Source organism: Crocodylus siamensis, chromosome 5 (genome assembly GCF_052110815.1).
Source record: "Crocodylus siamensis isolate JL-2025a chromosome 5, ASM5211081v1, whole genome shotgun sequence".
NCBI classification, from domain to species: domain Eukaryota; kingdom Metazoa; phylum Chordata; order Crocodylia; family Crocodylidae; genus Crocodylus; species Crocodylus siamensis.
The window spans coordinates 165,099,461-165,125,211 of record NC_143399.1 but is presented as its reverse complement, the minus strand read 5'-3'; the positions used below and the strand labels follow the sequence as shown (position 1 = coordinate 165,125,211).

The 25,751-nt window shown below is 42.7% G+C and overlaps 1 protein-coding gene across 9 annotated transcripts in view; it reads right to left on the bottom strand.

The window, feature by feature from the left end:
• Positions 1–25,751, bottom strand: part of ICA1 (islet cell autoantigen 1) — a 123,496-nt gene that overhangs the window by 13,955 nt on the left and 83,790 nt on the right. For 8 of the 9 annotated variants that reach the window (XM_090046926.1, XM_090046929.1, XM_090046930.1 and 5 more), the window contains 4 exons: positions 13,690–13,784; positions 10,873–10,922; positions 3,658–3,720; positions 3,522–3,563 (listed from right to left, as the gene is read on the bottom strand). In XM_090046926.1, coding sequence (XP_089903052.1) covers positions 3,522–3,563; positions 3,658–3,720; positions 10,873–10,922; positions 13,690–13,784 — 250 coding nt within the window. Of the gene's footprint in view, positions 1–3,512; positions 3,564–3,657; positions 3,721–10,872; positions 10,923–13,689; positions 13,785–25,751 lie in introns of all 9 variants that reach the window. The other variant, XM_090046933.1, reaches the window with a different exon arrangement.

The window sequence follows — 25,751 nt, the reverse complement described above, 5'->3', positions numbered from 1 at the left end:
TGAGAATTTAAACCAATCCAAAACAAAATCCGCCATAAAGCTGGCAAGTCAGTCAGCAACACAGAAGTCCTTGACTTCAGAAAAGCCGACTTTGACAAGCTCAAGAGGCTTGTCGGTCAGGCCCTCAGGGACCATGACCCCAGGGAGATGGGAAGTTCAAGAAGAGTGGTTGCTTCTCAAGGAAGTGATCCTCAAAGCACAAGCTAAATCTATTCCAACATGGAGGAAAGGCAGCAAGGCGGCACAGCAGCCCTCCTGGCTCTCCAGGGACCTACCGGACCTCCTGCGGCTAAAAAGGAAAGCCTACAAAGGATGGAGGACGGGATTCACCTCCAAGGAGGATTATTCTGCGCTGGTCCGGTCCTGCAGGGAGCAAACCAGGAAAGCCAAGGCTGCGACTGAACTCCAACTACCTTCAAGCATCAAGGACAACAAAAAGTCCTTTTTCAGATATGTGGGGAGCCGGAGGAAAAGCAAGGGCAATGTTGGACCCCTGCTAAACCAGATGGGGCAACTGACAACTGATGCCCAGGAAAAAGCCAACCTATTAAATAGGACTTTGCGTCAGTCTTTCATCAGTCCCATGGGACGCCCATGCCTGCTATGGGACAGGGAGATCCGGGTGATGGGGATCCCCTACCCTCCATAAATGCTGACCTCGTGAAGGAACACCTTGAGAAGCTGGATACCTTCAAGTCAGCCGGCCCTGAAAATATGCACCCCAGGGTACTCAAGGAGCTGGCGAGCGTCGTAGCCCAGCCCCTGGCACAGATCTTTGAAAACTCCTGGCGCTCTGGTGTAGTGCCCGAAGACTGGAAGAAGGCCAATGTGGTGCCGATCTTCAAGAAAGGGAGGAGAGTGGATCCGGCTAACTACAGGCCCATTAGCCTGACTTCTATCCTGGGGAAGATCTTAGAAAAGTTTATTAAGGAGGCCATCCTTGATGGACTGGCCCAGGCTAACATCCTAAGGGATAGCCAGCACAGGTTTGTTGCGGGTAGGTCTTGTTTGACCAATCTCATTTCCTTCTATGACCAGGTGACCTATCACCTGGACAAGGCAGAAGAGATTGATGTCATATATCTTGACTTCAAAAAAGCCTTTGATCTGGTATCCCACGATCACCTCTTGGCCAAACTGGCCAGTTGTGGCCTTGGCTCCACTACGATCCGCTGGCTGGGAAACTGGCTCCGTGGTCGGACCCAGAGGGTTGTAATCGATGGCAGTCATTCATCGTGATGCCCTGTGACCAGTGGGGTCCCTCAAGGCTCTGTCCTGGGACCCATCCTGTTCAACATCTTCATTAATGATGTGGACATTGGAGTCAGGAGTGGACTGGCCAAGTTCGCCGATGACACCAAACTTTGGGGCAAAGCATCCATGCCAGAAGATAGGCGGGTGATCCAGGCTGACCTGGACATGCTCAGCAAATGGGCGGATGAGAACCTGATGGTGTTTAACACTGAAAAATGCAAGGTTCTCCACCTTGGGAGGAAAAACCTGCAGCATCCTTATAGGCTCGGCAGTGCTACATTGGATAGCACTACAGAAGAAAGAGACTTGGGGGTCATCACTGACCACAAGATGAACATGAGCCTCCAATGCGATGCTGCGGCTAGTAAAGCGACCAAAACACTGGCTTGCATCCATAGATGCTTCTCGAGCAAATCCCGGGACGTCATTCTCCCCTTGTACTCGGCCTTGGTGAGGCCGCAGCTGGAGTACTGCGTCCAGTTTTGGGCTCCACAATTCAAAAAGGATGTGGAGAAGCTTGAGAGAGTCCAGAGGAGAGCCACGTGCATGATCAGAGGTCAGGAAAACAGATCTTACGATGACAGGCTGAGAGCCATGGGACTCTTTAGCCTGGAAAAGCATAGGCTCAGGGGTGATCTGGTGAACGTTTGTTCACCAGAGCACCCCAAGGGATGACGAGTTTGAACGGTCACAAACTCCTGCAAGACCATTTCAGGCTGGACATAAGGAAGAATTTCTTTACTGTCCGAGCCCCCAAGGTCTGGAACAGTCTGCCAGCGGAGGTGGTTCAAGCGCCTACATTGAACACCTTCAAGAGTAAATTGGATGCTTATCTTGCTGGGATCCTATGACCCCAGCTGACTTCCTGCCCTTTGGGCAGGGGACTGGACTCGATGATCTCCCGAGGTCCCTTCCAGCCCTAATGTCTATGAAATCTATGAAATCTATGAAAATTAGAGAGAAGACAGAAAGTGTTTCAGAAAAATTGACTCAGCACCACAGAAAAGAGTGTTAGGCCCTGTACAAAAAACCTTCAGTACACCCTCCTTTAGATGACTGAAGTTTGTCTTTTACCAGTAGAGTTTATTCCCATAAAATCCAGGGAATAAGCATGAGCAGCATAAACATCTTTCTGTTGTTGTAACTGTCTCTCTGCTGATTGGCATTCTAAATATTTGAGTAAAAAAAGCCCATATCTAAATTAGTTTAAACTGGCCCGCAAATGTGTGTAGAGCAGGCTTCACTTGTGTCTCCAGTAGGAGAGTTCAACATGAGATATGGTTGGGTGAGTGAAAATGAGAGAGAAAGAAAAGGCCACTATAGCTATGAAAATATTTAATATTAAACCACATAACAAAACTTCATTACTGTACAGGAGAGTTTTGGGCCATGTATTACACATATGTGTCTCTCTGTGGCACTGGGAAATATATTTCCACAGCATGCAGGAGGGAGCTCTTGGTGTAGCTACTACATTGTCATAAAGACTGCAAAAAACTTGCGTCACTCTGACTGTTGAGGTCTTTCCTAATGGGAATGGAGGGAGAAGATGGGTAGCCCTTATATTCTAAAACAGGCCATTTGGGAAACAACTGTGAGAAATCCTCATGCCTTTGAGCTGTTCCTAATCTAATGAGAACAAAGGATGCAGTGACTAGAGTTAGATTACTGTTCTGCTTTACACATAGAAAACATAGCTGTTTGAATTAACTAAGACAACAAAAGAAATACAGGACTCCTTCAAGTTTTTAACAAGACCCAAATGACTTCTTCTGCTCTTCATCTGCCCCACTTCAGATATAAAAGCTGTAGGGCCCACTGGACTACCACTAGCAATCCCTACGATGGCGATAAGGGCTCACAGAGGAAAAAAAGATGAAAACCAATTATTTAAAAAGTTATGAGTTGGGCTAGAATGACAGCGAAACATACTTCAATGGCTCAAATATGATGTACTGTAGTAATCGTTCCTGCATACATAAATCTGAGCTGCATCTGTTGCTACTAAAAAAAAAAAATCACGCTTTATGTCAAAGAAACTGAAGTACAGTAAATCCTCTTACAGCCAGTAGGTTTACATTTTAGTTCAATATCAGATTTATTGTCCACAGATTATGTAAATGGTGCTGATTTTGTTTAGTGCAAGTGAAGTATTGTAGGTGGATGATCTTATTTAGAAGCCCAGTCAACTTTCAGAGTATTAAAGCAACTAAAATATAGGATTAAAACTATTTTTGAAAAATAGATAATATACACACATCTCATACCATTTTCTTCAGGTTTCAGATCTAGCAAATCATCAATGGCACCTAGCAGTTTAAAAAAAAAGAATTATTGGCGCACTTATCCCTTATATGATCAATACCTATAAACTGTAACATAGTTTTCATTAGTCTGGTTTACCTGAGTTTTCTCTATGGTTAAAATTTTCTCCCAGCGTAGTCAGGATGTCTTTGCTGTCTTCAGCTGTAACCAAAACAAGGAAAACAAATCAAGCCAAGTTCAAGACAGAAATAAGTTCATGCAGTAGTAATACAAGATCAACATGTAGCAAGTAGGTCAATACAGTAGTACAATACAGTAGAATAGTGGTTAAAATGTGCTAGATCACAACTGGGCAAAAATAGGAACTAAAATTTCTGAAAAGCAAGCTACATTGTGGAGGGGTACACACCATTACTACTTTGTGGAGTGAAAGCCCCTGCAATTGGCTGCTTGCTGAGGTTGCCCACCTCCTGGGAAGAACAGCTAAATATAGCTACTGCAGGAATCAAGCAGAACTCTCTCCCCTTCTTTTTGGAGCCTACCCTCATTTCAGGGTGATACTGCTCTCTCTTCTCCTTGCAACACTGGTTCTGGGAAGAGAGAGGGAACCCCATGGCCCTGGGAAAGTAGGAAAAGAACACCACAAGTTCCAAGAAAGAGTGGAGTCAGGAGAAGGGACCAAAATTAATTACTAAGTAGTGAGACAGACAGAAGTGACAGATTTGCAATTACTGTCAGCCCTGGGTAGCAGTTATAGAAGGGTTTTGTCTTCAGCTTCTCTCATACAGAATTTCAAAAGAAACTTTATCAGCTACATGTTGAAAATCTCAGTACACTAGCTTTTTTCCTTTTCTTTTTAAAGAGGAGCTAACCACCATGTGAATAATCAGACAATGCTCCCCACCAAGCAATACCTTTGGTCAGTGCTACAACAGAGCACAGCATCAGAAATAATTAAAAAAAAAGGTTTTTTTTCTTATTTTTTTAATTCTTCCACAAGTATAATCTAATCCCATTGGAATTGGTGGTCATCTTTCCACTGGACATTGTACTGGTCCCAAGTACATCTTAACGCTCCCCAAAATTCAGGTGAACAACTACCCTTTATCAGAAAATGTCATGCACAACACCTGACCAGCTGCAACACAAAAAACAGTGCTCTCATCTTCAAAGCATTTCCCCTTCCTCTGCATCCCCCAAACTCCCTGCCAAGCACTAGACAGCAATCAATATATTGAAATATGTGATTGTTCCATTAACACTTAAGTCTTTACATATTTAAACCAGGAAATCTGGAAGTCAAGTAGGATGCTCTCCTGGTAATTGTCTTTTGCCTATAAAAATGTTAATATTAATAGCTATTACGAACTTTCAATCCTATCAAAAGCCATCCCCAAAGTGTACTGGCACTAAGGCGCCTTGGGGTGCAACAGAAGGCCTGTGTGTCAGGTCTTACTGCTAAATCACTGCACTTTAATTTTTAAAATATTTTCTGTTCTTAATCAGTTGCATTAAAATCCTTTGACACATTCAAACTTTTTAAGTAAAAAAACCAAGAGCAGATCCTTGTTTTATCCTACTTTTATGTGCTCTGCATCTATATGGAAGTGCAGGGTGAAAGTTATCATTCATCCAAACAAAACAGTATCTGCACTACACTGAAGATACCACTTTGAGTTATGGATAACTCAAAACTGCAAGATCATGAAGGCATATAAATCCATACACTAAACAGCCAAGCCCGGAAGAAGGCCTAGTAAGTACTGTTACTGAATTTACAGTAACAAACCAGAGAATATGATGAGTTACCATATTGTTCCAATTCTAGGTTGACCCAATGTGTAAGTTGACCAATTTTTAAGTTTCTTTTTGAAGGAAAAGGTCAACTTATTATCAAAACAATACTAAGGCAGCTGTTTAAATTAATGGAAAAAAGCCTACGATGTTATGGGTGGAGGGGGGTTTGATCTAAGAGATTTTTGCTACAGGATTCAAGAAACCAGCAATCAAATTATATTTTTTTAAGTTATAGATGATTGTTTTCTAAATCTGGAAGGTGCTACATACAACTGAAGGTAGCTATATTTCAGACCTCAGTATAATGGATAAGAATGAGAATGGAAACTCTGCAAACTAAGAGAACTGGTCAGTCAGGCAATCAGATTCATACACCCCCCCCCAATAAAAAAAATAAAAGGGAGTACATGAGGAATGGTCATTGCTCAAAACATAATCCTTGAAGCCCAGGGCAAGAAATGCAGCCAATGGGCAAGGAATCCCCCATGGTTGAATAAGGAACTGCTGGACCTCATCAAGCTCAAAAGAATAGCCTACACCAGCTAGAAAACAGGAAGTATTACCAAAGAAGATTATTCTGCACTCCCCCACACCTGCAGAATGTGATTGAGAAAAGCCAAGACACAAACTGAACTTAGGCTACCTACAGGGATCAAGGACAACAAAAAATCCTTCTTCAGATAAGTGGGAAGCAGAAAAAAGAACAAGGATAGTATTGGGCCCCTAAGAGATCCAATGGGGCAACTGACATCAGATGCCCCAAAAAAGGCCAATCTCCTAAATTACATTTTTGCATTGGTTTTTCATCCTCCCAGGAGGATCACATCGCCAGGAATGGCACAAATCAATTCAGGATCCCAAAACTGATGTGGATCAAGTGAGGGAACACCTTGAGAACCTGAACATTCACAAGTCCGCGGGCCCAGATGGATGCACCCAAGGGCCTTGAAAGAGCTGGCAGACATCATTGTATCCCTCTTAGCAAGGATATTTGAAAGATCGTGGCACTCGGGGAAGGTCCCAGATGACTGTAAAAGAGCCTACGTGATTCCTGTCTACAAGAAAGGGAGGAGGGATGACTCGGGGAACTATAGACCAATCAGTCTGACGTCCATCCCTAGAAAAATCCTGGACAAAATTGTCAAGAGATCCATCAAGGCCAAACTAACAGAAGGCAAGCTTCTGAATGCCAGCCAATGTGGCTTTGTGACTGGCAGGTCCTGCCTGACCAACCTCATCTCCTATGACCAGGTAACATATGCCCTGGACAAAGGAGAAGATGTGGACATCATATATCTGGACTTCAAGAAGGCCTTTGACCTAGTTCCCCATGATGTCCTCATGGTTAAGCTGGGGAATTGTGGCCTTGATCATCACATGGTCCAACGGCTAGGCAACTGGCTACGGGGTCGGACCCAAAGAGTACTAGGTGAAGGGAACAAATCAATGTGGCACAGGGTGACCAGTGGAATCCCTCAGGGCTCGGTACTCGGGCAAGTACTCTTTAACATTTCCATCAGTGATCTAGATTCGGGAGTCAGATGTGAACTGGTCAAGTTCGCGGATGATACCAAATTATGGGGGAGGGCCATCATGCTGCAAGACAGGCTGGAAATACAGGCCAACTTGGACACGCTCTCAAGGTGGGCTGACCAAAACTGGATGGCCTTCAATGCAGAGAAGTGCAAGGTGCTGCACCTTGGTAGGAAGAACCCTCAGCATACTTAGAGGCTCAGCAGTGCTACGCTCAGTAGCACCATGGCCGAAAGGGACTTGGGGGTCTTGACTGGCCACAAGATGAACATGAGCCACCAATGTGATGCAGTGGCAGGCAAAGCTAACTGAACTCTGGCATGCATCCCCCGATGCATCTCAAACAATACCAGGGAAGTCATCCTCCCACTTTACTCGGCCCTGGTGAGACTGCAGCTGGAATACTGCATCCAGTATTGGGCCCCCCACTTCAGGAAGGATGTGGAGAAGCTTGAGAGAGTCCAGAGAAGAGCCAGTCATATGATCCAAGGCCTGGAGGAAAGGCTGCATGAGGAGAGGCTGAGGGACTTGGGACTGTCCAGTCTGGAGAAGAGAAGGCTCAGGAGGACTTTGTGGCAGCCTACAGCTTCATCAGGACCTGGGAGAACACCTTTTCACCAGAGCTCCCCAAGGGATGACAGGGTCTAATGGTCATAAACTCCAGGAAGGCCGATTTAGACTGGATATAAGAAAAATGTTCTTTATGGTGCATGTGTCCAGGGTCTGGAACAGACTCCCCCCAGAGGGGGTACAAATGCCTACTCTGGACTCTTTCAAAAAAAATGCTGGATTTATTTCTTGCTGGCTGTCACCTGATCCCAGCTGACTTCCTGCCTATGGCGGGGGGGCTGGACCCGATGATCTCATGAGGTCCTTCCCAGCCCCTAATGTCTATGAAATCTATGAATTTGGTAGATAGGCATGTGCACACGCACACACAAGCACACACGCACGCTCTTCTTCAAAAAGGCTAATTTCCCAAAGCTAAGAAGTATTATGAGCAAAACCAAAAAACTAATTGGGAGGAAATTTTTTAAAAAATGAATCACAATTGGAAAATCTTTAATAGCCATGGCCATAAAGGTAGGAAAGAGGATATTTTTTCATTAAAAGCCTTTCATTATTTCTTGGCAAAAGGCAGGCAGCAACTAGAAATACTCCTCCCTCACCCCAATAATATCACAAATGGAAAAAAGAAGGACAAATAGTAACTGAAATAAAATAGAATTTTTGAAGTGCAGAAACTTAATAATGGAGACCAAAGACAGAAAAATCCATGATTAGTGGAAACAGGAACCAAAAAAAGCAGTTAGAAACAAAAGATATCCCAAGCTTATTCCTAGGCTGAGATGATAAAATTCTTCATAATGATGAAGAAATGGCAGAAGCATTCAATAAATATTTTTGCTCTGTATTAGAAAGATGTAGGATGACAAACTTGTATCAGACAAGGAAATTACTTCCAAGGTCATTAGTAACCAAGTGGATGGTAGATTACATCTATTAAGAACAAAACCCAGGCCAGGATAACTTGTACCCAAGAGTGCTAAAAGACTCAACTGAGGATCTCTCTACCCAGTTCTTGCTATTTTTAAATAAATATTGAAATACCAAACCCATTTCAGAACACTGAAAGAGTACAAATGTTATGTCAACATCCAAAATGTTTAAGGGAATGACCTGGGAAAAACAGGCTAGTTAGGCTGTTATTTGTCTTGGGCAAAATGGAAAACAGCATGGAATTCAGTAAATAAAAGACAGTAGTATAATTTATGCCGGGCACCATGGCTTTATGAAAAACATGTCTTATCCAATCTTCAATCTTTCATAAAATGTAAATAATTACTTGATACGTTCAACCACATAGATACACTAGATTTTTGTAAGGTATTTTACTTAGCAGTACATGGAATTCGGATTAGCAGAAACTAGCAGTGTACAATAACGTACATACGGAACAAATAAAAAACCTTGTAACTGAAAGAAATCAAGGAGTAGATGTTGGCAGGGAATCACCGTCAAATTGGAACATCTGTTAGGGTTCCATACAGCCACTCAATGCTATTCAATATTATCATTGAGGAACAGGAAGTAACACAAAATCACTGGTAATGAAAGTTGTAGATGACTCAAGAGTGGTAAACGACCCTGAGGACAGGTTAATCATACAGAACAATCTGGGCCTAGAGTGTTTTTAATATAATAGCTGGATTTAAAATTACGTGTCTAGGGGCAAGAAATTCAGGTCATACCAAGGGTAGGTACAGACATTTGGGGAGGTTAGATCAAGTTAAAAATTGCCACCCAATCTAAGGTCAGTTGGAATGGGTAGTGGCTAGCAGGGATTGCAGGGGACAAGTGGGGTCCATGGGGGGAGTCAGGGGGTTGAGGGGTGTGTGGGGAGTGGTGGGGCCCAGGACAGTGTGGTGGGATTGGGGGCAGCAGGGTCGGCAGGGGAGGATGGGGGGCAGCAGGGTCAGTGGGGGGAGGAGGTGAGGGAATGGGGGGCAAGCAGGGTCTGTGGGGGATCCATGGGGTCCAGGAAGGTTTGGCAGGATTGGGAGGCTAGTGGGGTCCAGGAGGGTTTGCCTGAATCAAGGGGGCTGGCTGTTCTGCGGGAAAGGTCTCTGGAGTGTGGAGGCTCTTTCCCCCACCCAGGACCAGAGGATATTTTTATCCCCTTGACTGCCCTACAGCCCCAAATGAACAACCCCCATGGTGAACCACCCACCCCAGATCCTGCCTGCCTCCTCCCCACTCCATCTTACTTCTATTGGCTTCCAGCACTGGTGATTGGGTAAAACTGGCACCAGGAGCAGCTTGTGGGATAGGGCATTTGGCAGGCTTGGGGTGGGGGTCTGGCTGGTCTGCAGGAGAGAGGTTTGTCTGTTTGGGCATGAGAGGAGGTATAGGAAGGCTAGAAAAAGCCTAGCGCAGGGGAGGAAAAGTGCATCCCTGGGCCTGGGGCCTAGGGCCAGTGGCTGGGCTTTTTCATTCCTGGGGCTGCACTGGAAACTCTACAGAAGTTCAATTAGCTGTCTTGCCAAAGTCTGATCTAAGTAAGACTACCTCCCAGACACAGTTAACTGAGATCAGGTTGGCCATTTTTAGACAGATCTAACCCTTCTGAACTTTTGTACAGTTTGCACTTAGACCCACCTAAGGTTCTAAGTGTAAGGTCTTCACCTGGGTGAACAGAGTTAGATCATGTGGCCATTTTTAACACAATATAACCTGCTCCTGACCTCCCCAAATATCTGTATGTACCTCAAGGGAACAGGGGACTGGGTCCTGAAAAGCAGTAACTCTGAATAGGAGTTGGTGATCATGATGGATAATTAGTTATAAGTTCTTAATGGCAGACTGCAGGTAAAAGGGCTAGCACTTAGAAGTATGAACAGGATTGGAGAAAGCAGGGGTGATGTTTTTCTTCCTTTGAATGAGGCATTTGTTGAAACAGTCCATGCAGTTTTAGGGTCTGTATTTTTAATAATGACACTGAAAAATCCAAGAGTTACAAAAATTATTCAAGGCCTGGAGAAAACGCCTTATGGAGTTCATTCTGTTTAGGTTATCACAAGTAAGACCAAGGGGTGATTTGCTTTCAGTGTGTAAATACCTTTAAGGAAAGAAAATTCCAGAAAGTAGTAGTTTCCTTAATCTACCAGAAAAAGTCACAGCAAGAACTTATTGCTAGAAGCCAGAAAAAGGAGAAATCATTTATTTTAAACACTGAACAAAATCAGCCATTGGAACAAACTACCAAAGTAAATTGTATTCTGTATCCTGATGCCCTTGAATGAAGGTTGGATCCCTTTCTGGACAATCCGGCTTAGTATAGTGTAACAGGATAATATACAGGAAGTCAACTAGATGGTCCAATAGTTCTTTTTGGCCTTAGACTCTACAAGTCTCTCTGAAGTTGTCTGCAAACATACATTACATACATACAGTACATACACAATGCAAATGAAAAAAACATTACGTACATTAGGAGTCTGAAAATATGACATGAAATAATACCTGAATAGCTTGGTTCCTTGCTGTGGTTTTCCTCATATAATGAAATCAACCTTAAATTGAAGAGGGGAAAAAATCAAGAGCATATTCCTATTCTTCAGTATATTTTTTTAAAGAGATAACATTTTGGATTAATCTCTTTTTTCAGTTGCATCATAATAGCATTAGACTAGTAATTGCACTTCCCATATAGACTGGTAAATTATTGTTTTTTACCTGTCCAAATATCTGTTGTGGACAACCTACATTGGATTCTATATATCTAGATTTTCATAATCACCCCTAAGGATATAACCATCCCCCACAAAATCATTCTGCATCTTATCCCATTTGCTTTGGAACAGCAGTGAAAATGGTGGACCAGATTCAGCCCACATGCAAGTTATACCCAGGTTCATTCTATCACATCATTAGCATAGATTCAAGACTGACTGCTGCTGTTATGGGTTTTTGATGCAGATCTAAATAACAGTATAGACATGCTCTGGCTATTACAATAGTCCATGCTGTTGAGTACCAAAAGAATGCATGGTCTGCTGACAGCAATACATATCAATCTCCATTCCTTTAAGTAATAAAAAATAGTTTAAAATCTTTCAGTGTTTCCACAGGGATTTCTAAGGGACAAAAAAGAGGGGGAAAACTTTCACCCCACCTGTCACTGAGGGACAGAAAAACTGGTGTACAAGTAAGCATGGTCCTTACATGGCCACTGATGCACTGAGCCAAACCCCGCTTCTTGCCCTACTACTCTGACCAGTGTCAAGCCACTTACTGTATTTAGCTGAATTGAAGATAACTTCAAATTTAAGGCAACTTCATATTTAAGATGACCCCCCTCCCCAATAATCGGATTCTGAATTATAAACCTGTCTACAGTCTGATTATAGGAGGGTCATCTTAAATTTGTCCCCTCCCGTGTGGTGGTAGGAAAGCAGAGGTGGAGGGTGGGGACAGGCATGCAGGAAAGCAAAGACCAGGCAGACACCTGGTGCCTGCTTCTGCACCATTAACACTCCCTCTGCCTGCAACGCTACCACTTGTCCCTCTTCCCCTGCTTTCTCTACTGATCCTGGTGCAGGGGAGCCCTGAGCTGCTTCTGCCTCGTGCTTGGCAGTGCGCAGGTTCCTCCTTCCCTGCTGACTCCTCTCTCCCCTTCCCCTGTTTCCCCCACTGGCTGGGAGCAGGCTGTATGCAGTGCAGAGCTGGGCTCCCAGCACAGTTGCTCCCTATAGCATGGGGCAGGAGCAGCTCTGGAGCTCCCCTCTGCCTGTGACAACTGAATGTTAGTCCACTTCAGCTAAGAGCTGTAGGGACCTGCTGTACAAGGAGCCCAGCTGGCTGGAGACAGCAGCAGCTCGCAGATTCCTCCTTCCCTGCCTGGCTTCCTGTCAACAAGGGAGACAAAAGGGAGGGGAGCTGGACAGGGAGCAGGCACTGGAGGCAGGAATCTGCCTGCCACTGATGCTGTCCCCAACCCAGCCAGGCTCCCTGTACAGCCACTTCTCTCAGCTCCCAGCTGATACTCAATTCTAATATGAGTCTTTATTTTCCCCAAGATGAATGGGGCAAAAACATTGCCTTGTAATCAAGTAAACACAGTATTTTAGCCCAGAGGATAGATGAACTGTTTCTTTAAAACTGCAGGAGGCAGTAACTATACTACAGTATGGAAACTGAGGAAGCTTCTTAGGCAGAAGCTCTGAAGTGCATGACAGAAAGCTTCAAGAAACAAAGCTCATGTTCACCCTAGACGTTTAGTGATCAGTTTTAAAAAAAATCATTTCTTTTTCAGTAACATATGAGGAGGATTGGATACACAGTACTCCTGTGAAAACTATCATGTTACTTCCTTGTGTCCTTTCTAAACTCTGATATCTAAAATAGGACCTCCTTAAATTATTGTATGTAAGCAGATGAGGTATCTAAAATAAATAAAAGAACTGCAATTCTTTCCTAAATGTCTTCTTAAAACAGCCAATAAAACCCAGTAACCATTACTTGTGATGTTCATTTTCTGACACATGATCAGTTTACTTACTTTTGGTACCTTACTTAACCTTGAGTGCTCAAAACAACAGGTGGTAGAAGGATTACACCAACACATCACCTGTCTGGAAATAAGCCCTGATGTTTCCATGAGAGAGAGATCACATCTCACCCCTTCTGTCTCCCACTCTGGATCAGCCACTCCAAATATGAATGAGCTATGTATTAATATATCCCTTTTCCTTCAGCGCTAGAGGTAACAGAATCAGCTCATTTAGATGCACTTTTTCTAAAGTGCCTGTTGCTTCACTGGGTTGCTAGTCAACACTCTATTAATTACAAAAGCTAATCCCTGCTCCAATGAAACAGGAATTAAGATGCTTTTCCTGGAGGGCAAGGAGGAAGGCAAGGCAAGGGAAAAAAAACTAGAGAAACAGAAGCCTTTCTCCTGAATGAAGCAGTCAACTGTTTGTTTTTTTTAATCTGGAAAGAAATATGATGGACAAACTGAACAAAATAAAGAGAAAGCTAGTAAAGAAGAAGAAAACAGTTAGTTCAAAGGCCTAATTAAACTCCAGATTGCTCACTTTTAATTTACCATAAAGCTCCTGAATTTGTCCCTCTAGCTGAATTTCTTATAAATATCCTGCAGCATAACAGGAATTATCAACATTGCAATGCTATTTGTTACAGTGTTCATGTCTCCCTGTACAGCATGTCTATGTACAATTCCAACTGAGACAGTCTCCTTACAATAAAGGCAAACTCAAAGAAAGCCCGTGGAAGATGGAAAAAAAAGTATTATTCTGAGATGTCGGACACATGACTCACTGACTCTGCTGATCATCGACTGACTTGGTGCTCTCAGTCTGCAAATCCTCTTTTTCTGTTCTTTCAGTTAGTTTATTTACAGGATCTTGCAGACTCTAGATCACAATTGGTAAGTACATGAAAAGGGAAAAAAAAGAGCAAATTGTTAGGGAGGCATAAAGTATTTTTAGAAATGTTAAGCTAGATCACTGGGTATGCACGATACAGCACAAAAAAGGATCCTGGATTCAAGTTTAACTTATGTCAGCAGAAAACATTCACTACTGTAGAGCTACAGTACAAATAAGATGAAAAACCACCAGTACTCATTATACACTTTCTTTATTGACCATTCATTTCTGAAGTCCTGTTGACTGTTGCTAAACTCATATTCTTTTTCCAATATGTATTTAAGGAAAACCTTCTGCTCCATTTGCAGCCCACATGTTTTTGGGGTTCTTTTTGTTTTAGAAGATGAGATAGCTTCATTTTTTAAGTTATGTTCTGGTCCTCAGCCTGCCTCTTTAACCACCTCTATGTAGCACAGCTTAGCTCATGCAAAGCCTGCTCAAAGGTTTCATCTTGGTTTTAGTCTGAAAACAAGTGACAAAACTTTGTAGCATGTGGTTTCCATGTAGTGTATTTTATAAAAAATCCACTGGAAGTTTAATAAAGAGGGTTTTTCAGATTTCTAAAATGATGATTTTGTGATCTGAATGCTCAGTTGTGCAATGAAAAGCAAATCTGCAATAATGGCATCAAGAGTTTGTATATCTTTTCCCTGGCACATATTTTGGAATTGCTGCCTGCAAACAATAATACGCACATAATTTCTGCCCCAAGTGTTTACGATGACATATATGTGGCCTGAAATTCTTGGATACAAGTGTTATCTGTTTATGGCATAACTGCACATAGTAATTGTGTATGCATATAGGATTATTTAAGCCATAATATTTTTTTCCTTTCCACTGTTCTTGGTTTACAGGTAAAAAAAGACCTCATTTTCCCCCAGCAATTTATGTATTTTGCAAACTCAATTAGAAATGGAAAGTAAAAATGCTTTGCTTCTGCCTCAAGCATCACAACTATTAATAGGTAGCTTCCACTGCAGAGTATCTAACAATTTTGGACTGCATGAGCTCTCCCACTTAACTTATATGGTTCTGCAGTACTGATCAGTATAAAGAGGGAAAACAAACAAAACAAAAACAAACAATTTTAGTTTAGTCACTTGGGGACAGATTATACAATTCAGTCTGTGTAAGCAGATCTTAACACCCATGCAGTACCTCACTGAATTCAATGGTGCTCTGTCTAGGCACAAGAGTGTGCCTGTGCTGGGTTAGCTACAGGGTCAGAATTTATGTCTTGCTCTTTGCCAGGCACACTGTTTGAATGTTCCCAAAAAAGGAGCAGATATAATTTTGAATACACATGAAAAGAGGTTATGTTGGTAACTAGCTGCTACTTTTACTGCTGCTTTTCTGGCAACTACACTTCAAACTGTTCATTTCAGATCTGAGCAGGAATCTGTTTTCCTGCCCCACAAACATTTTCTAGATGAAAAAAAAAATTCCATTCAACATTAGGATAAGCACAAAATGTATCAAACACGTGTGCACACATAAAAACAGCCCACTGGTTATGGCATCACCTTCTGCATGGAATAAGAACATAAGGGATAGATCCAGACATTACACTTTTACCTGTACAAGTGATCGGAAGCCAGTCCATACCCATAACAGATCAGGATTTTGGTGCACAGAGTTATTTAAAAATGCCAGAACCTGGTCTAAGTTTTGCCCACTCCCTCCATCCCCCACCAAAGGGCAAATGTGTATTCTGTTCACTACTAAACTAAACTATACCACTTACAGAAACCACGTACCTTAGAATGATTCTACATCCAGCTTTTTAATGTCTGTACCTAGCCTAGAAGTATAATACTGGGTCAAACCATAAATCTGTCTAGCTCAGTGTCCTGTATCTCACAGTGGCAAAGAGGATGCCAGTGAAAAGAGGGCATAGGAATGCATGTGGGCCATTTCAAGACTGATAGGGCCCTGCCCCTCTTCTCTTATAGCTGCCAACATTCAGAGGTCTATAAAGTCCTAATTTGCAGATTACAACCTAGCTATTTCATTAATACTGACTGATGCACCTCTCCTGCATTAATTTGTCCATTTTTTTTAACCTGGATAGATTATCAGTGTCTACAACAGTGGGGGGCACCTTTTGGGTGGGTGTCCCACAAATAAGTACTGAGGGCCACTTGGATCCCCTTCCTCTGCCAGAGCTGCTGCTCTGCTTTCTGCTCCTTGGTCTGTGCTCTCTTCCTGGTCTCCACACGCCAGGTGAGTCTGACAACTCTAGCCTACCACTTTTGCTAAGGAAAATATATTTTGTGAGAAGCTCATGAGTACAGAACATTTAGTCTTTGTGTTTAGAGTTTCATTAAAAGGTTAGCATGTGTCACCAGAACAGAACAAAGAACACCATAATTCCCATTATATAACCATGGTTAGAGTCACCAGCCCATCTGCCAGGTGGAAAATATTCTCACTTACCTAGTTTATCTTGTTCGCACTGCTCCACTGCTCTCCTGAACAGATTATTTACAAATGGAAGAGTTTCTAACTCTTGTTCATGTATTTCAGTCCCTGTTTATATGAAATTAGGCTGTTACACTTAGGTTTTCCTAGGTATTTTAGGAATCAAGTTAACATGTTTGTCATGAGTCTACTTCCTGAAAAGCTTTTGTTTAATTTATCTTTAGTTTTTCTATAAAGAATTTTAAGGGAATTTAGTGCTTGCAGTGAGTGCTGGAGTATTTTGTGTGTCAAAGGAACACTTAAAGCACAGACAGCAATAGCGTGTGCTCTCTCATGCCTCCCTGCAACTGGAATCCTGCTGGGTCAGTTTTTCCTCCCACTTAATCCCTAGCCCCCTGATTCATACCATCAAAAAAAGATATTCATACACCATTTACACTGGGGGTGTTTGGACTTGGAGAAACAGCATCTAGAACATGATCTTTCTCTGGCTTCACATACACCCCTAGCAGATGGAACTGCATTTAAACCAGTGACCAAGGTTCAGTTTCTGTATTGCTGAAGTTGGAATGGAAAAACCCACATCTCCAGTGGGCTCCAGATTTGGTTTAAGGAAACGAAAGACATCAGAAAGATTCTGTACCATGCCCATAGGAAGCATTTCACAGAACTCATGGCCCAAGGTAGTAGGGAGATTTAAGTCATCTTTCATGGCTTTAAGTCATCTGTGTGCCCTCACGGGGCATGTCCAGATAAGTGTGCATGTACCTCTCTCTCTGTGTCAAACGATATCCCTCTGCACCGTGCCGGGTCCTGCCACCATGGGCCCAGCCCGGCCAGGTGGCAGAAGCAGCCCCAGGGCTGACAGGACCCGTCTGGGTGCAGCACATGGTCCCCATGCACTGCGTTGGGTCCTGCCACCTTGGGAATGGCCCAGCCAGGCGGCAGAGGGGCCCTAAGGGCGGCAGGACTTGGCTGGCCTCGGAATGTGGTCCTCACGTGACGTGCCAGGTCCTGCCACCAGGCCCAGCCAGGCTGGGAGGACCCAGCATGCAGTCTGTGCATCCTGTCACCATGGCCCGGCCTTGCCAGGAAGCAGAGAAACCCCAAGGACAGCAGAACCTGGCTGGGCCTGGTGCAGGGTCCCTGTGTGCTGTGCCGGGTCCTGCTGCCATGGCTCAGAGCATCCTACTTCTGCAGATGCTGCTAAAGTAAGTTATGGGCCTTGGGCAGAGGGCTGTGGCCCTGCAGGGGGGAGCTGGGACCCTGGGCAGGGGGCTGTGGCCCTCCAGAGTGCCTGGAACCCTGGACAGGGGGGCTGGGGCCCTGTGGGGGATAGGGGCTGTGGCCCTCCAGGGGGAAGCTGGAGCCCTGTGTGTGTGTGTAGGGGGTATTCCATGTGCTGGGGGGGGGGGGCTGCACCCTCTGGGGGCCAGGGGGCCCACCCCTCCTGAGCAGCCCTCCTACAAGGTCCCCCACACCCACAGTCCCCCAAGCAATCACCCCACACCTACCCACATTCCTCCACACACACCCACCCGCCTTCCTCTACACCCCTTCCCACCCGCTTCCTGCAAACACCACATCCCCCCATCACACAACCATCATGTGCGAAGAAAACCAAAAGTACACATCAACACATATAGGTATTTATAATTTATTTTATCATGATGATAGAGACACTGGTAGGCTTCCACAGTACTTTAACATTGTAAATATACAAATAAAGCGTTGCCAAACTGATCGCTGTCTCTCTTTCTCTTGTGGGGGGGGTGTGTGTGCATGTGTGTAGAGTGGTCTTGTGTTTTAATTGCGGCAAAACATGCATTTTGGGGTATTTTAAAAAATGGATTTGGGATGTTGCTGCAGCAGTCCAGCTGGCACAAGGGGTAGTGCCCCCAGGTACCAAGTGACCAGGCCCCAGAAGCTCCTGAGACCGAGTAGCCCTGAGCTGCTTGCCAGGGCAGCTTTTTGAATGGATGGGGCCAGGACAGGGCAGAATTTTATACTGCTGGGGACAGCACAGGTGCTGGCCCCAGGCTCTAGCTCCCGCTGGCTGCAGATCTGGGAGGAGCCAGCCAGGGTTATTTTGCTCCAAGTGTCACAATTTGCTCCACAACAAAGTACATGTCTGATCACATGTGCCAAGGCAAAAAGCCCTGGCTCAAATCTGCATCGCTTCTATTTGAGCTGCTGCAAGTGCATGTGTTTGCATGTGTGGACGTACCCATGACCTCTGGCTCCTCTGAAACCCAGAAAGGTTCCTGCTGTAAATTATGCAAGTCCCAAAGAGCTCTCTAAATTAGCTGCAGTAGTTCCTTAGACTACCCTATGGTCTGAATCTCTGCAACTGTGTGTGCTTTGGCCTTTCCCTGGGCACCCCTCTTTCCAATCCTGATTCACTTCTGGTGTACAGCTACACCAGGGCTTGCGTGTCTTCTGCAGTACTAACCCTTGCTGAACATGGGGTTTTAGAGCCTATTTATAGCTAGCACAGTAGTTCCTTGTTTATATCTCATTACCATTTCTCTGCAACACCCGTCACTCCTTTTGCACATATTTATTTGAATTCAATATATTGAAGTTTGCCTTATGACTTTTCAAACTGTAGTTAAAATATTGTATGTGCAGCACCAGACTATATACACCCCCTTTAAAGGTTAAAAGGTAGTTCAGCGGAAGAAAATTCCACAGTACATTCCCCAAGACAAGAACAGAAAAAATGCAGGAATCATTTTCCTACCAGCTGTTTCACTAACCTAATATCTTCCATCATTGCTATTTCAAGAAATACATTTCATAGGATCAGGAAAAACACAAAGGAAGTAGCATACAGAAATGGAACTCACAAGTATCTTGGAACGGAAACATCATGATAATAATGGGAGTTACTATTTCCTGTATTAGGAATATAAATATAGCACCAAAACACAGACCTAAATTAAAAATGGAAATTATGCTGAATGACAATGTTTTAAAACTGACAGCCAATTTTGATTAAATAAACCAATTTAACTAATTATTTTGATATTCAGGTAGCATTCCCTCCAATTCAGCTAGCAAATAATATATTTTTTTTTCTTTTTCCCCCCCATTATGAGCACTAAGATTTTTTCTGAAAGAAATCAGTGGGCTAGGGAGTGGGTACTAAACTAATTTAAAAATTAAGTTAATAAGCAAAAGCTTAACAGGTTGGCCTACTGAACATAAAGCTATAGTATGCAACTGCATAAAAGCAAAGTAGACATTTATTATCTTTGGTGGGCTATGATGGAGAGATAAACATTCTCTCATCTTAAAGAGAGTGTTCAGTACATGTAAGGATGTACAAATGCAGCTAGATCTAAAGACCAGACAAGGATTGTTAGGCGATTTAGTTTCTATGGGCAACAGCAAATAAGGTAGTGACTTGGCTAATATTGTTGATTATGACTATGGGCATTTATATGCATACATTTTTGTGCTCTGATGCATGGAGATCAGGAGCATCAGAGCAGACTCAGTTAATCCAGTCTGCTCCCCACGTGAGCTGATGTGCACTGTGCTGCATCGCATGCAGTTGTATAAGTGGCAAAATGCACGTCAGCATCAAGAAAGTGGCAGCAGTACACTTTTGAACTAAAACATCTTTGATGTGTTTTAATTCAAAAGTGCACTGCTGCCACTTTCTCAGCGCTGACATGCATTTCACTGCTTACACAACTGCATGTGCTATGGCGTAGGCATTTGTACACACGCCTATGAGACTATGATTATATTTAGCCACCTTTGACTTTCCAGCCTGAATGACCTGGTACCCATTTGTAACTGAATCAACTGGGGACAGTCTTTGGGAAAAGTTTGCAGTCAGGGTTGAACTTCACAAGAAGACTTAACCACTATGTCACCTTGCTCCTACATAACTAAAGAGACCAATTTAATTGAAGTGTGCTTCACTGAAGCCCAAAAAACAACACATATTGAATCAAAGCTGATTTGATTCTGAATAGGCAATCTGCGTAATACCATATTCTTTGGATTCAAGTGACCTTCCTGAGAGCTGTACGTTGTAGTCTCACAGTGGTATTTAAAACTTTGCTCATCTCCCCCATTTTTCCTCTAAGCAAGAATATATTATATGCATCTGGCTTCCCTGTACTCACTGGGTGCATCTACACAAGGTGCCTTAATGCACAGTGGACTGTTCTACTGCGCATTAGTACATCATAGCAAAAACCATGCTAATGCACAATAAAATTAGTCTACGCATATTAAGCATCACAAAAAACATGTTCACCTTTGCTACTGCACATTAGCACAGCTACTGTGCCTTTATCTAGTCCCTCATATTACAGGGCATTTATACATGAGCTCCGGGTGTGGAAGGGGGATGCTTTTATTAAAGCGGCTCTGAGAACTGCTTTAATTAAAGCATCCAGAGCATCTTATGTATCAGTGTCCCTGTGCTTCAAAATCATGATCAAATGAGCTTTAAATAAAGCGCCCCCGCCACCATTCTGAAGCATAGAGCCGTTGCAGACTGCTGGAGTGCGGTAATTGCCGCACTCCAGCAGACCCAATTAATCGAGTCTGCTCCAATGCAGTGGAATTACAGCGCAGGGGAGCAGCCTCCCTGCTCATGTGTAGGCACTCAGAGGTACTAAACTTAATGCATGGTAGCAAAGGCACATTAATGAATGTGTAGATGTGCCCACTATGGATTACATGCTTAAAGGTACCTAGTTACCCAAGTCCTACTTAAGTGCTGAACTCCTACTGTTTTCATAGATATGGCTCCCATTTAAGTACAACTCTTACTAGTTTAAAATTGGTTGACTTATGACTCATAAGGGAAAGAATAAACATCTGTAGGCCCAACCAAATGGAAGGAGTGAGTTAACTGGCAATTAATTAGCTTGTTGTAAAAAAATCTTCTAAGGATATGCCATTTGCATACGGCAATGATTCTCAGGATGCCACAGCACCTTGGGGTGTCTTGAGATCCTTTCAAGGATGCCACAGAGTGCCTCACAATCTTAGCACAATGTTAGGCATACAAACATGATTCATAAGCTAAACACAGAGATTTCAAATAGGAATTCATGGTGTTAAAAGTATTCTGACCTGTTGTGGTCTTTCTTGGTGTTTTGTGACAGAAAGTCTAATATATTATTTTTCTATAGTCAAAAAGGAGTAAAAATTAAAAGTCAGTATTTCCCAAGTGTGCCTCAAGTCTAACAAAGGGAGTCTAAAAAGGCTGAGAATCACTAGTATAAGGCAAGACTTAAGTTTATTTCAAACTGCCCCACAGAGACTTGCTATACTGAAGAGTATCCTTACTGTTGAGAAAATCTCCATGCCATTTGAGCATGCAGATATTGCCAGTACTTTGCCACTGGCCATGACTCGGTTAGGTGGCAGGTGGTACAACAGTCTGAAACCTGCTTTCACTATAGCTGTCAGTACCAGGGCTGAACAATGGATACAAATTTCCTGGTACAAAATAATTTAAAGTTTGTGATACTCAAAGAAGTAAATGATATGCTGGGACCATTACTCTCACTTTGTGAGCAAAACATTACACTAGTGCCTATAGGAAGAGATGGGAATAAAATACAAAGGAAAGGCTGGTTGAGACTAACAATCCTTCCGTTGGTCTTTTTCAGTCAGAGGTATCAAAGATGTAAGGAGTTAGGTACCATTATCTCATTTTTCAGAGAATCTGATGCATAAAAGTTATAAAAGTTAGTGGCAGAGCTTGGAATCCTAGCCCCCTAACTCTTTAGTCCAGGGTCTTCCTTACTTCTAGGGCCTCAGGAGCAATTCAGGAAATTGGGACTTACACTACTACGTAACTTGAAACACAAATTTAGGTCATAGTCAAATATCTACGGCAAGAAACAAAACAGTTATAGGACACAGAATGAGCTTCATGCATGACAAATAACAGTGGTAGTGTAAGCTTACATATTTGTTATCACGCAAAATTTCAGTGGGATAGTAAAACCTTAAAAGCTCTACCAACTCAGCAGCCTGACACTTCAAACAATACCAGACCTAAAAGATCTCTCCATATCAGGATGCACAGGGTCTATAACACATTAATAGTCATCTTTCATCAAGCATGAAACTAACAGTCAGGAAATACAGCTGCAATAGCATTATTACACTTACACTTGGAATAGACCCTGAAGCAAAGAAAACAAATGGGTTGCTTTTCATTAACAGAACTTGGCAAACATCACCAAAGACAATGTTTTCTTTCCAGAAATAATCCCAAGAGGCATTTAAGAGGCTCTCTGCTGAGGTAAGCCTAGCACATGAATAAATCATTAATATATTAATTTTATATTTCAAAACAAATAATTTTCCAGTGTATAATCACATCACTAAACGAGACAGTCTATATTTAACCAAAATCGATTGCTTCCTGAAGAGTTTGTTTTCATACACACAATGCAAAGAAAAGCTCTGGTCCAACAAATACTTATGCTTAATGTAATTCATGCAAGTAGTCCCAGTGAAGTCAATGGTATCTGTCTGAGTAAAGGCAAGTATGCATTTTCAAAAGAGTGTTTTCAAGTGCATGTGTTTAAGTGATGGTAGTGTGACAAGCACCAGATCTAAAAGTGATAGCAATCTCAAATATTTAAAAAATGTAGAGGTGCCTCACTACAACTCCCCAGTTAAATGTTTGGAAATTGGCTTAAAAAGGAAAAATAATTCCCTTTCTAAATTTCCCACTTTTCAATACTTTTGAAATTTCTAATAGTTGCTACTCAACTTCATCTCTCAAAAAATAATAGAAAGTGTTTTAAACTGAGTTGTGTCTAATTTTTTTTAGCAATAGTTTGCTTTTAAAAAGAAAATACTTTTACTTATAAAAAGCTGACAAAGATTAATTTTGAATAAAGCTGGTACAATGGAAAGGATTTTAAATAACTGGGAGTTATTTTCACTTCACTTTTTAATTTAATCTATTCATGATCCAAAATTGTAAAATAAGTCCAGCAATATAAACTGTTCAAAGTACTTGAGCATAAAACACTAATTGGAAAAATATCACATTTGGGAAGGTGAATATTGTGACAACAGCTAAAAGGAAGAAATTAATATTTGAAATAAAAGATTATGCTAGTTAACCTTTTCAAAAACAGGTTAACTAGCACACTCTTCCATTCTAAATATTAGTTATTTTATAAAACATTTCCATGGAACTTTATCAAAGTACTGTTGTAAACCCTTGTAGCGATCAGCATGGTTAAAGCATCATGGCAAAAATAAGGCCCCCTTTTTTTTTTCCAAACCTTGAAGCCTTACAAATAGTGAGGCTTCTTATTATAAAATAAGAGCTGCACTGTGGAATATTTGCATTCATTTTTGCAATAGTGATTTGTTTTGTCATACATACATACATACAGACAGACACACACAAACTAGATCACAGCTTTCTGAGTCACTGATTCCTATATGTAGCTTATATTGAAGCGTATCATACAAGGAGAAAAATTCAGAAGCGTCTCCCATCCCCAGCAGCAGAGATCTTTATGCACCATGTGGAATGTTCCATGTTCCACTTGTTAGTTAAGCTAGTGTTATAGTTACTTTATTATGCTTTAATAGTGTTCAGGAATGGGCTGTTAATTTATCTTTGTTTCTTTGGAAAGGTAGTAGAACATCAGATTTTTTATATATTTAGTTTTAGCTGTAGTAATAGAAGGCCTTACATACTCTGAAGAGATCAGGTAACATTAAGACACTCTCTCTGTCTCAGGAACTGCAGAGTGATTTCTACTTTTTATAGCATATAGCACAATGTAGCTGAACTTCTTATTCTACACATGATATTCACAGATTTATAGACTGAAGGTTTAACCGGAAACTGTTTTCAGGTTTGGTTGTCTCTCTCATCAGATACCACTTATGGCAGAAGCAACTCATTCTTGACTCCTTTGGCAACTCTCCTACTATTTCTCCAAATCATCACTAGACTGAAACATTTATTTCCTCCCCATCCTTATGAGTTCACAGACCAAATGAAATTAGCCAATTGTATGGCTACTATGCTGCACTATAACTTCTGGGCAAGGGGCTATGCTATGATAATTGAAAAAAGATGCCCAGCTTTTTGTTTCTTTAGTAAATCTCCACTTGCAATGCTGATAGTGATTTTTACATTGTGGAAGAAGAGACTACGAAAATAAGCAATGAGAGCAGAGATCAGTCTGATATTCTAAGAGCAGCAGTTCCATACGAATCCCCAAATTGTACTGCAAGAATCAAGAACAGTAAAAACGAGCATCTGAAAGAGTTGGTGGGACACCCAAGCATTGAAAGTCAACCCTGGGTGCGTCTACATGAGACACTTTACTGCACAGTAGCATAGTTTACTGTGCAATAAACACGTGCATCTAACGTGCACATGCTTACTGCACAGTAAACCTTGCTAACAGCGAGTAAATTTGCTACCTGCAAATGCAAGTAACAAAAATAAGTTCAATTACTAACTGTGCAGTAGCGCTCATGTAGACGTCTGACCAGGAACAAATCTGTTCCCACTTAGCCATACACCAGGGAGTGGGAGACTGTTCCCCGTCCCCAGGAACTGCCTGCTGCTGGGGTGAGCTCTGCCACCAGAGCTTGGGCAGGAACTGTCTCTCTGCCCCAGCAGCAGGGAGCTCCAAACCCCTAACTTCAAGAATGTGATTGGGGAGCAAGGGCTGAGAGATCTTCATCTCCCAGCCCCAGCTTCACCATCACTATTGGCAGGGACAGGGAAGTCCTCATCTTCCAGCCCAAGCTCCATGGTTGTGGGGCTCAGGCTGGGAAATCCTTAAGATCGTGGAACTGAATAGAGAACAGACTCCCCAGTCTGTTTCCCACACAGCTCCATGATTATGGAGCTCAATGGGGAAACAGGCTCCCCAGCCTCCACCCTGCAATCGTGGAGCAGGGGCTGGGACCTGTCCCAGTCAGGGGCAGGTCCCAACCCTGTGTCACAATCGGGTGATTGAGGCATGAGGCTTGGGAAGAGCTTCAGGGGTGAGGTAGGTCCCTGCTACCAGGGAAGAGGGGGACAGTTCCTGCCCTAGTAGCAGGTAGCCCCCTGGGGGCAGGAAGCAATGTCCCAACCCCATATGGGAAACAGCTGTCTCCTGGCCTGGTACTCCCTGCCAGCTCTTGGGCTAGCGGGGGGGGAGGGGCGGGGACAGGGCACATATCAACACCCCCCAGGTACTTGGAAGTCTAGAAAGACTTTTTAATGTGAGAAGATATTTTTTTAATTCAGATCTTTAAAAGCAGATGCTAAAGCAATCTGGTGGCCAATCTGTGGTATTCTGGAGAACAATGTCAAACTCTGAGTTTTATTCCAGTTGCCCACTACTCTTTTTGGCCCTCCTTTACTTTCTTTACCATGTACTATTATACATTAATACATTAAGTAATAGCACTATACACAACAAAGGTATCTTTAGCTCCTCTAAATTGCAAAAGGCTGACCAAAGTGCATTTAACAAAAAGACATGCCAATGCATTGGGTAAGGCACA